Source organism: Amphiura filiformis, chromosome 13, assembly GCF_039555335.1.
Source record: "Amphiura filiformis chromosome 13, Afil_fr2py, whole genome shotgun sequence".
NCBI lineage: Eukaryota > Metazoa > Echinodermata > Ophiuroidea > Amphilepidida > Amphiuridae > Amphiura > Amphiura filiformis.
The window spans coordinates 8297979-8313298 of record NC_092640.1 but is presented as its reverse complement, the minus strand read 5'-3'; the positions used below and the strand labels follow the sequence as shown (position 1 = coordinate 8313298).

At 40.2% G+C, this 15320-nt stretch overlaps 1 protein-coding gene across 1 annotated transcript; it reads left to right on the top strand.

Annotated features, from left to right (window-relative positions):
• The first annotated feature begins 5570 nt into the window (after positions 1–5570).
• On the top strand, positions 5571–7862 carry LOC140167393 (uncharacterized). The gene has a single exon (XM_072190699.1). It carries the CDS (start codon positions 5571–5573, stop codon positions 7860–7862), a length of 2292 nt encoding a protein of 763 aa, XP_072046800.1.
• The last annotated feature ends 7458 nt before the right edge of the window (positions 7863–15320 follow it).

Genomic DNA, 15320 nt, shown 5'->3' with positions numbered 1-15320 from the left:
ATTCATCAAGCAAAGTGGGTTAATGTTATACAGGGATTAAATGTTTAACACTTATATATTAAGACGTTTCACTATAACAAGTATAATGGTGAAAACAGGCCTGTAACCATGAAAGTTTTCCTTACTTCCATTAGGGATCTCCCACTATTTATACTTGTTAAGAAGTTAAGGCTTCTTTTTAAGGCTTGCCCCCCCCCCCCAATTAGTTTAAAGCCATATTGTAACATTTCTATAAAAATAGATTAGTATTTATTTTCCACAAAATGTTAGCTTTTACTGTCAGAAACATGTATGTCCCCTTTTAATTTTGAGCCGAACAAGTGAGGTAAAGCAAAGAAAACTGGAATTTACTACTAGCGCCAATGCATGTTACTATATGGCGGTTGTAATATGGTACGATCCTCCGATGTGCGTGTATGTGTGTCCCGCACGCCGTGTACGTACTGTGTTATGAACATCACATATGTGTTCGACTAATATTTCCAACATAATAATAAAACAACGGTTCCTGCATTTTATTCAAAATTTCGGATTTTGACAAAACTAGTACAATCTTGATTTTTGCAGAGTCCCTTACCAAAGTGAACAACTAATTAAGCCTTCATTAGGCTGTTACTTAGCAGTTGCAGTTTGAACAGCCAGTAGCTTAGCTTAGCTAGCTGTACCTAATCTGCACTAATTCGTCATTTTGAAGGCTGTACATGCTAAATAACAGCAACTATCTGAAGGCTAAATTACCTGTTCAGTGAAGGCTTTCAAACAGCTATTTGGAGGCCTTCATTTGTGGTAAAGGGTATCTCTGTTTACTTAAGTACATTACAACCTTGTAAAAACCAGAATTTAACATTTTTGAGGGCGTTATCCTCAGCAAATGTTATAATACAGGGTGTCCCAAAGAGGCCCCTCATTGCGCCCTCTTATTCTCCTATTTCTGAAAACTTAATCAAATATATTTTGGTATGTAAAAAAACATTGAGTCGCTAGCTTTAATAAACCAAAACAATTTTATCAATCGGTTCACAACTTTTGAAGATATGCTCTTTTAAAGAAATGTACCCGTTTTTCACTCTGTCCACGGAGAAGGTTTGGCTACTTCAAAGATTGAAAAGGAGTACACATACCATGCATGAATATCAAACATTCCTCAATGATAACTTTATAAAATAACTTTATTTATGGAATGGGCTTTACCGGTGGGTTTATGGGCAATGGATTTTGTTAATAGTGTCATTAATTTGTGGGTAAAATGGATGCCGAATGGGACTTCTTTTGCTTTACGTGCAATTACTTATTTTTTATTGGTTATTTATGCCTTTTTGTTTTATTATGTTTCTTACTTTCTTATTTTGTTGTTTCTTGATTTCTTTTTTTATTTACAACATAAGTCATTTCTCTTTTTAGGATAAAAGGTAGCCCTAAAAGGCTGTTTGGTTTGTCTTTAGTTCTTCTGAACTGAGTTTACTGTGCTGCTCTGCCCTCTACCTGGTTGCCTCCTTGGCGAATACAGGTTTCAGCCCCGGTCCTCATTGCATCAATTGCGTTGCGTACCATCCTTTTGCGCCGGATACTTGCGAATGCACTCAGTAATACGTCTACGAAGATCTTAGATTTTGCCACAAAGGAAAAAAAGTGGTGTGAGGTCTGGTGATCGTGCAGGCCACTCCACAGCATGAGCCATCCCAACCACTCTGTTTGCTATCCGTGGACAGAGTGAAAAACGGGTACTTTTATTCAAAAGGGCATATCTTCAAAAGTTGTGAGCCGATTGAAATAATTGTTTTGGTTTATTAAAACTAACGATTTATGGTTTCTTTACATACCAAAATATATTTAATCAACTTTTCAAAAATAGGAGAAAAAGAGGGCGCAATGAGGGGCCTCTTTTTTTGGGACACCCTGTATGTCTTTTAAAAGTTTATAATGGACATGTGCGGATCCCAGAACTTCATTTGTGCAATGTAAACAGAAGAGCTATGAGAGATCAGTATATGAAAATATTAGGTGACGAAAAAAGAAAACCATGTTCTACGAGGCCCAACCGACCCAGATTTGCCATTTGGGAAACTTTTTAATGTAAAATCAACCATGGGTGCTTAAAAAAAAGAAGAATTTCGCAGTTCTCAGCTTTCGCGTTTGCTATATTCAGATAATATAAACCTGTGGGCCACTTCACATTTACCACTTCTATCCAGAAACCAATTGTTATATTACTATGAAGTATATAAACAAAAAATGTAATTTAGGCCAACTGAATCTACATGTACAAACAGACTGTCTATACAATGAATTGAGCGGCATAGTGGAAGCTAAAATTAAAAAATACAGTGGTCCCTCCTTGGTCTAGACTGTGACAAGGCTTCTTGTCACTATCTCTGAGGACCCGGAGGATGCATGCTAAGAGCACACATGTGCACCTGTGGCCTGAGCAGAGGTCCAAATGCCGCCATATAATGGACCAGATCCCCTCAAGCAGTTGCAAAGATACTCTACAGGAACAGCAAGGGTGTACATTGCAATGTACAGCATGTCCCAAAAGTAACTTAACATTGTGAATTGGCCATATCTCAAATATTTCCTACTTCATACCAAAATGGAGAACATATTCATATAGATTGATCTTTTAGAATTATTCTGATACCAAAAACAGCATTATTGATGACCCTTTGACCTTACTGTGCGACTGTACATATGTGTGTATCAAACCCACAAAAGCAAGCTCATGTGTTCTTTGTTCAAGAACATGAATGATGTGCTTCCCTGAACAATATAGTTGGTTCACTCACTGCGCACGCTACATTTAGGTATGAACATTCATGGATTGCACGGCTTAGCGTAAGCGTGACTGCTGTTTTAGATTATAATTAGGATATATTGACAATATTAAACTTTACTTTAAAACAGTTGAAGTGAAGATGAATTTCCTATAGGATCCTGTGCCATATACTGGAGTAGGTGTTTTTTTGCCGTTTCTAACACATTTACTGTCTTTTCCCGTATAAAATCTCCCCCAACCATCAAATACACAGTAAAATCACAAAAACCTGTCTTTTTCCGTGTAAATCGACTTAACCACCAAATACACAGTAAAATCACAAAAACCTGTCTTTTTCCCGTGTAAATCGACTCAACCACCAAATACACAGTAAAATCACAGAAATGCTGTGTACACAGAAAAACATCCTTGTATTTTTAATTCACCCCAATCCAAATTACACGGAAAAATTCCCCATGTATTTCAACTTATCCAAAAAAAAAATGCAGGGGAAAAAATTCCCCTGCATCTTAAATAAAAAAAAATGATATTCTACACACAAAAAAAATCCTCCTGTATCTTATATCCTGTCTTCAACTATTATGACCTTGACCTGACTCAAGTAGGGGAACAATCAATTTGTCTAACCAGAAACCTAGCCTGGAGGCAACTCACAAATCCTTGACTAGCACACTTATGTACACTGTTGAGTTGCAGGAAGTGAGACAAAGTGGTTTCATGCTAAGCGGGAAGAATTAATTTGATATGTCTAACCAGGCGGAAACCTAGCCCGAGGCATTTGTGGAGTTGAAACTTAATAACGCACATTCCTTTGTTAGCATGTTGCCTGATCAAGCCTATTTACGTACATTAGGATAGTTTTGCAGGGAATTTTTTGTTGTTGATTTTATCCAGTTGCCAGATTTTTTGATACAAATTGGGCGACTAAAGGTATTTTTTTTTTTTTGATACTGTTTGGAATGTTTGTGTCGGATCGGAATGTGGAAATGCTAAACAGAGATGACGCTGTTATTTTTTACTAGTTAATACCAGCTGGGAGAGGGCACACACTATTTTTAGATTTTTTCCTAATTTAAAAAATAATTTAAGAAATTTTGATATAATAAAAAAATCTTATAATAAAAAAAAAATGGAATCGTTTAAAAATTATCACAATATCGAAAAAGAAATTACTCTTGAGTCAAAAGTTGAAAACAAGCATTTGTTTGTATTTTACAAGGATCAGTGGATTCAGCTTAGTCATAAGAAAAATCCAGACAAATTTTTGGTTATTCTACGATGATTAATCGATATGATGGAATTTTGTGTACTGAACTTGGACTGTGTAATCCGGTTAAATATTCGAAAGAGCTATATTTGAGACACAAAGAATCATATATAAAGGCTTCTAAAAAATATTATGCTAAAAAGAAAGCGGAAAAAATCAATTTAGAAAAATAAATATTTTGGTTTAAAAAGATTATAAATAAAGAATAAAGCTAGAATGCCGGTCGCTCAATTGCTTCTAACCGCGAAGCAATTTCGCAACTACGCTAGAAATAATGGATATCGAGGATACTCCAGACTAAAAAAAGAAGATTTGAAAAATTTAATCAGCAAACCTCCTCCGGATTACAAGGCGATCGATGAAGCAAAAAATGAAGAAAGACGACAAAGAGGAGAGCACACCGTAAAAGAATTACACGCGATTGCAAAAAATGCGGGCCTTCGAGGAGATTGGAGACACACCCGCAAAACCGATCTGATAAAATTTCTTCAAGAAAACTATGTCTTAAATCCGCTGGATGCTCCGATACAAAATATCGATGTACCCATTCTTGAACCAACGCCGTATACCACCACCCCCGTTCCACCCCAGATAGAAATAAAGCCAACGCAAGATTGGTCATTCTTGGATACCCCAAACCACCTCCCAGACGAACCAGATTTCAACGAAAGATTGCAAAGCTTTACAAACAGAAGGAAAAACCATTCGAAATTCAAGAAACCGAATCTGCTCTCAATCATTTTACGACTCGGTACAAAATCGATGGACGAGCTGGCTATATACCAAACACATTTTTAGCAGCAACTAAACAAACTGTTGTGAACCTTTTAACCAACAATCGTCAAACAAGGGTTGTGCTAGTTCTTAGCTGCATGATGGAAAAGACGAATCTCCAAACGGGAAAACATATCACCAAAGAAGCCGTATTTACCTCCACTACGGATGTTAATCTGGAGGCAACTGATCTTGATGAATTATACAATAGGTGGTCTGAAAGAATTTTGGAAAACATTGCAGCATTTCAAAACAGCGGAAGCAATTGGGCATTCAAATCGATCGTAGACTTGAGCAGTCACACAGTTAAATACAAACCGATGAGTGGTTCGTCATACATTCCGACTCCAAAAGATCTAGCCAAAAAGAAAGCGATCATCAATCCTAGAAATCATGACAACCAATGCTTCAAGTATTCTATCACTCGAGCCCTCAATCCAGTTGACGATAATCCAAATCGGGTAGACAAAAAACTAAAAGCAAAATCCGAAGAGCACAATTGGGAAGGCATCCCCTTTCCAACCCCCCTTAAAGATATTGCCAAGTTTGAAAGGAACAATCCTACAATTTCCGTCAATGTCTTGGGATACGCCGAAAAAAAATTCATCCGAGAGGTTGTACAAAAATAAAGTCTACCCGCTGAGAGTAGGTGCTAGCAATCGAAAACACGAAGTTAATCTTCTTTTAATTTCGGGCAAAAATAAGGATGGGCATGACACCCAACATTACTGCGTCATCAAGAGTATGAGCAGACTAATGGCGTCACAAGAGAGTAAAAATAGTCATGCTAGATATTATTGTATGCGATTGGTGAAACATAAAGAGCTATGTCAAAATAATGAAACCGTGAAAATTGAAATGCCTGATCCAGAGAAGGATTCATCTCAGTATTTTAAACATCATTTCAAGTCTCAGAACGTCCCCTTTGTCGTGTACGCCGACTTTGAATCCTTTACGACACCGATACAAACCTGCCAACCGGAAGTTTCTCAGAAGACGACGAAATACCAAAAGCACGAACCTTCGGGCTTTTGCTACTACATCAAGTGTTTCGATGACTCGGTGTACACTCAAGAACCAGTGAAGATCACCAAGGAATCCGAGGACCAAGATGTGGCTCAGATTTTTGTGGAAACTCTAGAGCAAAACATCAAAGAGATCCATCAACAATTCAAGTTCCAAAAGAAGATGATCTTTGGGGAGCAAGAGCGAGAAATATACAAAAAATCCACCCACTGCCACATCTGTAAGGATCCACTGACTCCCGATGATAAAGATAATTACAACGTCAGAGACCACTGTCACTATAAGGGAACCTTTAGAGGAGCTGCTCACAATCAGTGCAATCTTGCTTACAGGAAACCAAAGTTCTTTCCCGTGATTTTCCATAATCTAGCCGGATATGACGCTCATCTGTTCATCAAGAATCTTGGCAAGACCGAGGGAGAGATCGACTGTATTCCTTCCAACGAAGAGAAGTACATCTCATTCACCAAGAAGATATTGGTTGACACCTTTACCAATAAGGAAGGAAAAGAAGTCGATGTCAAGCGTGATCTCAGATTTATCGACAGCTTCAAATTTATGGCTGCTGGACTTGGCAAACTCGTCGAAAATTTGGATGAGTTTTCTGAATTACCGAAATTTTATCAGGATGAACAACTTCAGCTGCTCTTGAGAAAAGGGGTGTATCCGTACGATCACGTCAACTCTTTGGAAAAACTCCAGGAGACTAGTCTTCCACCCAAAGACGCCTTCTACTCCAAACTCAACGAAGAACACATTTCCGATGAGGATTATGAACACGCTCAAAAGGTGTGGGATACTTTTGGAATGAAAACCATGAGGGAGTACCACGATTTGTATCTCAAGTCGGACGTTCTCCTTCTAGCCGACGTGTTCGAAAATTTCAGAAAAACCAGTCTGGAAAACTACGAACTGGATCCTTGCTGGTACTACACGGCTCCCGGATTAACCTACGATGGCATGCTAAAAACGACGTCCAAACGTCTCGAACTCCTTACGGAATACGATAAGGCTTTGTTTTTTGAAAAGAACAAGAGGGGTGGGGTTTCCACGATATCTACCAGATATGCCAAAGCCAACAACAAGTACATGGGTGACGATTACGATCCGAGCGAGCCTACCACCTACATCGTATACGTCGACGCGAACAACCTTTACGGATGGGCCATGAGTCAACCGCTTCCGGTCGGTGACTTCGAGTGGATGTCGTCAAAAGAGCTAGACAATTGGCGCGAAATCCCGTGCACTCTTGAAGTGGATTTGGAATATCCCAAAGAGCTGCACGACCTACACAACGACTTCCCCCTAGCTCCAGAAAGACTGATCGTGAACAAAGTGGAAAAACTAATTCCGAATCTGAACGACAAGGAAAAGTACGTTATCCACCACGTGGCTCTGAAGCAGTGCTTGGAGCTTGGACTCAAACTGACCAAGGTTCACCAAGGGATAAAATACCGAGAGGAACCCTTCATGAAACCGTACATCGAGAAGAATACCAGACTTCGAACAAAAGCTACGACGGATTTTGAGAAGGATTACTTCAAGTTGATGAACAACGCTGCCTTTGGAAAAACGCTGGAAAACGTCAGAAATCGCGTCAATGTCCATCTCGTGAATTCGGAACACAAAGCTATCAAATTAGCCGCGAAACCCAACTACGAGCGAAACACAATCTTTGATGAAAATCTTATAGCGGTTCACATGAAGAAAATCAGACTGTACTTTAACAAGCCGATATATCTCGGAGCGAGCATCCTGGATATTGCAAAGACGAAGATGTACGACTTTCACTACAATTACATCAAGAAAAAGTACGGAAACAAAGCGAAGCTCTGTCTTCACGACACGGACTCGCTACTTTATGAAATCGAGACCGAAGATTTTTACGAGGATATCGCACTAGACGTGGACCGCTACTTTGACACTTCCAACTACCCAGCTGATCATCCGTCGGGAATTCCGACTGGAAAGAACAAAAAGTTCCCGGCATGTTCAAGGACGAAGCCGGAGGAAAGCAGATAGTGGAATTTGTTGGACTGAGAGCAAAGTTGTACTCTTTCAGAATGCACGAGGGAAACGAGGAAAAGAGGGCAAAGGAGTAAAGAAAGCGGTCGTCGAAAGAAAGATTACCTTCGACGACTACAAACGCTGTCTCTTCGATGAGAAACCTCAGACGAGAACGATGAATGTGATTAGGAGTTACAAGCACGAGGTGTACACTGAAACCGTTAACAAAGTCGCGCTTGATTCCAAAGATGATAAGAGAAGTATACTTGAGGACAAAATTCACACACATGCGATTGGACACTACGCCGTAAAACTTGAATAAGAAAATTTACTTCAAAACTCTGTCGGGTGGCAACTGTGTGCCCTCGGGTACTATCATAAGCTCCTGTCTAACAAACGCTCTTTTTGGTGCTTCCTTAGACAAATAGTACAAAATTGTATCACCCGGTGTTCTCACGATACTATCAACCGTGTAAGTTTCCAGAGACCAAATGGGATCGGTTGCGCGTCTTCTCTCACCTCCCTCCAACTCTCCGGGAGCGTACAAATACCTCAATCTCACGTTACCTGGAATTTTAATCTCATTTTTCAACTTCTGTGGAGCTGAAGATATCGTTTCAATCTTTTTCTTCTTGATAGCATCAACCGGTTTCATTCCTATCAGCCGAGTCTCTTCGCTGTTCAAAGCTCTGATCACATCCTGAAGCCTACCCACCCACTCGGTAGACCTCACATTTTTCTGACCACGAGCTTCCATCAGTATTTCCTGCGAGTACTGATGGCCAAACAGTCTTTCAGCCAAAGTTCTGTTGAATCTTTCAACAATTGCTTGAGCTCTATGTTGACCAGGCAACCCTCTTCTGATATCGACCTTGTGCTTTTTCATCACTTCGTTCACTTTGCCCATGAATTCTCTTCCAGGATCGACCTGCAGAAGCTTCGGCCACTTTAAAACTCGAGAGTAAATTTTTTCAAATGCCTTAGCCACCTCCCCAGATTCCTTCGAGCTCAGAGGCTCAGCTTCCTTGTATCTGCTCGCGACATCCACCACAGTCAACGCGTACTTGTAAAGCTTTTTTCCTTTACTCGGTCTGTCGTGAGGGAGAAACAACAAATCGGCTTGATGAACTTCATTAGGTACACTTACGTTAAATTTTGCTCTGGGAATGTACTTCGGAGGTGGTAGGTAAATTTGCCACTGAGTCTGCTTTTTCAAAAAATTTCTAGCTTTTTCTTTCGTCACTCCAACCTCTTTCGCCAGCTTGTCTATCGCAGAAACACCCTTCCAATACCCTCTCGGACTGTAGTAAACCTTAGATATTTTAGTTTCAGCCATCTTTTATTTTTAGCCTCGATTTAAAAATAAAAACAGTTTAAGAAAATCCCGGCTAAAAAAAACAAACAAAATGGCAAAACAATCAAGCATACTGAAGGTGGAATTTGAGCACTTGTTAGAAGAGCAAAAAGGATCCTCAATTTTGAAATGGGTTGAACTAGAAGAAGGTGGAATTTACAAAATTACCAATTTTGAGATCATGGAAACCAGGGTTGGAAAATCCGGAGTTATCACTCTCAGTGATAACACTCGAGTTTGGAGTTGTTCTACCCTAACAAAAAGGCTAGAGAACTTGGACTTGGACTTCGGTAAATCAATAGCTTTTGTTAAACCCACGGGCAAAAAAAGAAAGCAAAACAACCGGGAACATGTACCACAGTTTTGACCTTGTAGTGAAAGAGTTGGAATATGATGAAGACTCAGACTAGACGTACAGTCTACTATAACCAACAAAAAAATCCTCTTTAGACATTCAGTCTAAAGGGATTTTTTATTGATACAAAATGAAGTGTACGAGTAAATACAAGCGTTGTTTTTGCAAATTGTGTAAAAAGAAAACTCGCCTTCGAAAACAGAACAAAAAACCGATTTGTCTATACGGTACCGAATTTAATCAGTTGTTTAAAGAACCTGCGCGAGTGCAAAGTATACCAAAATGTAAAAATTGCAACTCAGAATACATAGTAGACGATGTGTGTTATGATTGTGGTTTAGAAAATGACGCGTCTCTTAACGAGAACTCACCCCGAGTTAACATCGGCCAAATTCAACAACCGAAAAAATACTGCGAAACCAAGACCTACCAGTTTGAAGAATACATCGAAATCTATCTAGGAAATGTTACGAGTACTTCTGAGATTTTGATCGACGAGTTTGTTACAAAAATGAAGTGTACGAGTAAATATAAGCGCTGTTTTTGCAAATTGTGTAAAAAGAAAACTTGCCTCCGAAAACAGAGCAAAAAACCGATTGGTCTATACGGTACTGAATTTAATCAGTTGTTTAAAGAACCCGCGCGAGTGCAAAGCATACCAAAATGTAACTCAAAATACAGTGGAAATGTTACGAGTACTTCTGAGATTTTGATCGACGAGTTTGTTAAAAAAATTTAAAAAAATAAAAAAATGTTCGAGTCCCTGAGTAAAAAAGACTTGTTAAAAGTCTTTAGATCAGACCCAAAAGCCGTTCACAAGATTTACTACAAAGTTACGGGCAATTCTCCGTCGATTTTTGGCACGATCGAGCTAATTTGTTATGCGATCTTGATAATATACTGAAAATTTATTTACAAAATAAACCCAAGAGAAATAATTTTAACATCCACTACACTCTTTTTTACCTACTCAAACGAAGAAATTATCCCGTAACTCTCGACGATTTTCCAGAGATTAGAGGTTCAGTTTCCCACCCAAATACTTTTATCCAAAGTATTTGATAGCGACCACACCGGTTCCGAGCAATCCCAGTCCGAGCAAAGCTAATTCCCCGTTCTGAATCGATTTTGTTTGATCTTCGTCGAGATACTCTCCATCATAAAGTTGTGGTTCGGGTGGAAAAGAATCCATCAAAATTCCCGTTAAATTATAATACTGTCTCATCGCGTCATCGACGTCCGAAAAGGTTCTCTCCGCGTGACCCTGTTTTTTAATTGATCGTTGATGTAATCTATTCTTGAAAGACGCGCTAAATTCCAAGAATCTCGGTCGTGCTGAAGTTTTTCGAGAGCGAGATCGTGTCTTTGCGTTCTTCCGAACTACTGAGAGAGTTGAACAGATAATTGCTCCCTGAAAATGCCAAAGCGTTAACCATGGCTCCACCAACCATGAATGCGATCGACGCCATTTTCTCTTTATTTTAAAATTAAAAAAATGAATGTTTTGCAGTCGCGGTTATAATTTCAGGAAGTGGTTGAAAAATCACTCATTAGCCATATAATAGTCGTACCAATTCATACAGTGTTCGGTTTCATATTTTTCATAGAATTGTCCTTTTCCCGTATGAAAAAATAAAACAGCGGGCTCTTCTTTTTACTTCTGACGGTACGGCTACGATGTATAGAGCCAACCAATTATAACAACAAATTTCATCCTCTACATCAGGAATATCGGCCCAAATAAGAGGATCTACCTTTAATCGATCACCATTGGCGAGGAAGTGAATTCCGGTTTCAACATCGATCTTGGTAACTTTGTAATCTTTGTTCAACTCTAGATCTTCAATTTTCAAAAGTGCCATGCTTTTATTATTAATTAAAAAACCCTCTTAGCACAGATAGTGCTAAGAGGGTTTTAATATACCTACCTTGACAGAATGTTTCCCTTGGACTAAGCCATAATTTGATCCGGAAGAATTCCTTGATTCACGAGCCAATCTCTGAGCATCGTAGCCGAATAGACGCTCAAAGTCAACTTTACGATATCCTCCACATCAAGCTGCGAGAGATTAGCCGGCTTCATTTTTAGGAACTTTTTCATAACGAACGAGTTAGCCCATATACCGAGGCTTATCGTTGTTGCGTGATACGCGCCGTTTACGATCATTTTTACGTTTGGATTGGTTTCTGCCATCTTCTTTATTGTAACTAAAAATCATCGAAAGGATCGACTTTTGGTTGATGATCGACCGCTGTGGTCACGGTGGGTGGGCTTTCAGTCGTACCGTTTAAGGTAGAATACCCATATGCCACTATCCCTCCAACGACGACGACCGCTCCTCCAACAAGAACTGGACCTGACAACCAGTTTGACACGTCTGAAGGCATGGTCTCAGGTGTATCTTTGGATGGTGTTGCTTGCATTTTTCAGAGACTTTCATTTTGCTACCCTTTCTTTGTTTCTTGCGGCTAATGCTTTTCCAGCGGCAACCCGGTTCGGGTTTTTGACTTTTGCTTGATTCACTCCTGCCGTCACTTTTGTCGGAGGCATCGTGTTCGCTGCTGGAACGACCACCTTGGGTGGAACGTCTACCTTAGGCGGAATGTCTACTGATTTGGTTTCTTGATCACTCATCTTTTATTATTAGAAAAAAACTGAGCAAATTACTTAAGTACCTGAGTAACACCTGAGTAACATTACTCAAGTACCTGAGTAACACCTGAGTAACATTACTCAAGTATTACTTAAGTACCTGAGTAACACCTGAGTAACATTACTTAAGTACCTGAGTAACACCTGAGTAACATTACTCAAGTACCTGAGTAACACCTGAGTAACATTACTTAAGTACCTGAGTAACACCTGAGTGAAAGCTGAAATTTTCTTTGAAACTTCATTTTAAAGTTTTGATAAATAATTATAAACAAAAATCAGGCATTGATTATCGGAACCGAGATTGGTGTTTTAATAGCGGACTCTGAAACTCAGTAAGATGACGGATTCGTTCTCCGAAGAATCAGATTTCAGCGACGAATGCGACGCATTCGATCCGCTGTACTGCGATTCAAGAGGGGAGCATCTCACCATATCGCAGAGGGTAAAAAGAAGCAGAGAGAGGATCGCCGAGAAAAGAGAGGTCGAGCTCCTAAAGACGCGACTTCTGGTGGAAGAGATCGCTCAGGGCAAATTTCCCAGGAAAAAAATGCCCTACAAAGAGGACGAGCCCCCGGTGACGCTGGTTCACTTCCTCTCGTTCGGTTGCAAGAACTCGGTCTACGAAAAAGAGATAACCTGGGAAAGACAGTGCGACTGCAAGAGACCGGATCTGCATAAGAAATCGCACATTGTTCCAAAACCCGAGCCGGCGATCGTGATCCAAAAAAGCAACCCAAAGACGTGGAGCAACCTCTTCAAGACCGAAGCCACCATCGCGGAGGAAGATAGAAGGAGGGAGGAGAGCGCAAAGAGGTTAGAACGGCAACGTCTCGAAAGGCTCGAGCGCGAAAAACGACGCGCCCCCAGGGTGATAATCTGACTGTGCAAGTTTTACCAGCAAAATAAGCCGTGCCCCAACATCAAAGAATGCAAAGACGCTCACTCTCCTAGAGATTTTGAACAAGAGTGTAGATTTGGAAAGAGTTGCAAATTTAAAAAAAATAAAAAGTGTAAAAATTTACACGGTAAATTATAAAGTAGTTGCCGCGACTCATAAAAAAAATATTCGAGGGATATTTTTCTCGAACATTTTTTTTTAGTTTTGAAACTTTTGTAATATTTTTTTTTTTTTTTAAAGTTTAGTCAAACCAAAAAAAAAAATGCTCAAGAGGAACGGCTAATGCTTTTCCAGCGGCAACCCGGTTCGGGTTTTTGACTTTTGCTTGATTCACTCCTGCCGTCACCTTTGTCGGAGGCGTCGTGTTCGCTGCTGGAACGACCACCTTGGGTGGAACGTCTACCTTAGGCGGAATGTCTACTGATTTGGTTTCTTGATCACTCATCTTTTATTATTAGAAAAAAACTGAGCAAATTACTTAAGTACCTGAGTAACACCTGAGTAACATTACTCAAGTACCTGAGTAACACCTGAGTAACATTACTCAAGTATTACTTAAGTACCTGAGTAACACCTGAGTAACATTACTTAAGTACCTGAGTAACACCTGAGTAACATTACTCAAGTACCTGAGTAACACCTGAGTAACATTACTTAAGTACCTGAGTAACACCTGAGTGAAAGCTGAAATTTTCTTTGAAACTTCATTTTAAAGTTTTGATAAATAATTATAAACAAAAATCAGGCATTGATTATCGGAACCGAGATTGGTGTTTTAATAGCGGACTCTGAAACTCAGTAAGATGACGGATTCGTTCTCCGAAGAATCAGATTTCAGCGACGAATGCGACGCGTTCGATCCGCTGTACTGCGATTCAAGAGGGAGCATCTCACCATATCGCAGAGGGTAAAAAGAAGCAGAGAGAGGATCGCCGAGAAAAGAGAGGTCGAGCTCCTAAAGACGCGACTTCTGGTGGAAGAGATCGCTCAGGGCAAATTTCCCAGGAAAAAAATGCCCTACAAAGAGGACGAGCCCCCGGTGACGCTGGTTCACTTCCTCTCGTTCGGTTGCAAGAACTCGGTCTACGAAAAAGAGATAACCTGGGAAAGACAGTGCGACTGCAAGAGACCGGATCTGCATAAAAAATCGCACATTGTTCCAAAACCCGAGCCGGCGATCGTGATCCAAAAAAGCAACCCAAAGACGTGGAGCAACCTCTTCAAGACCGAAGCCACCATCGCGGAGGAAGATAGAAGGAGGGAGGAGAGCGCAAAGAGGTTAGAACGGCAACGTCTCGAAAGGCTCGAGCGCGAAAAACGACGCGCCCCCAGGGTGATAATCCGACTGTGCAAGTTTTACCAGCAAAATAAGCCGTGCCCCAACATCAAAGAATGCAAAGACGCTCACTCTCCTAGAGATTTTGAACAAGAGTGTAGATTTGGAAAGAGTTGCAAATTTTTAAAAATTTACACGGTAAATTATAAAGTAGTTGCCGCGACTCATAAAAAAAATATTCGAGGGATATTTTTCTCGAACATTTTTTTTAGTTTTGAAACTTTTGTAATATTTTTTTTTTTTAAAAGTTTAGTCAAACCAAAAAAAATGCTCAAGAGGAACGTTCCTCTTGAGCATTTTTTTTTAACCCTTTGAGTCGCCGTTAGTATTCAAAGGTTAATCAATCACATCAATACTTGGGGAGTCGTCTACTGTGCACTTCGCTTCTGGTGGAAAGTCAACTTTTTTAACACCGTTGCTAGTTAACAGAATAGCCTCCAACGGAGCTAGCATACGTCCAAAACTATGATACAGCCCACAGGTCCATTTGTTTAAAGCTAAATCAATAAAGGGTCCTTCGTTCAGAGACTCTTCCAGAGCATCGCGATCGGTAATCACCAAATTTTTTGGAAGGAAGAGTCCGACCAAATTTACGTAAGCGGTAACGAAGTGCTTTTTCATTGACCTGGTCACTATCCCACCCATGTGAGCCTCGTATCTGGCGTAGAGTCTCATCAGACTCTTTTGATCAAGCCTATCGATCTCAGCGGAGGTTATGGTCTTTCCCAAATACTCTTTGCTTTTTCCTGCCTCTGCTACGCCTATCAACCGTTCCCGCAGCTGTTCCGTTTTAGCAGAGTCCGTGTTGACAGGTTCCTCCCGTGTAGCCGTACCGTCTAAGGTAGACATTCCGCCTATGGTGGGCAGAACGTCC

What these genes read in the sequence shown, in the direction of transcription:
- LOC140167393 (XM_072190699.1), top strand. Translation starts at nt 5,571, where the DNA reads ATGGCGTCACAAGAGAGTAAAAATAGTCATGCTAGATATTATTGTATG.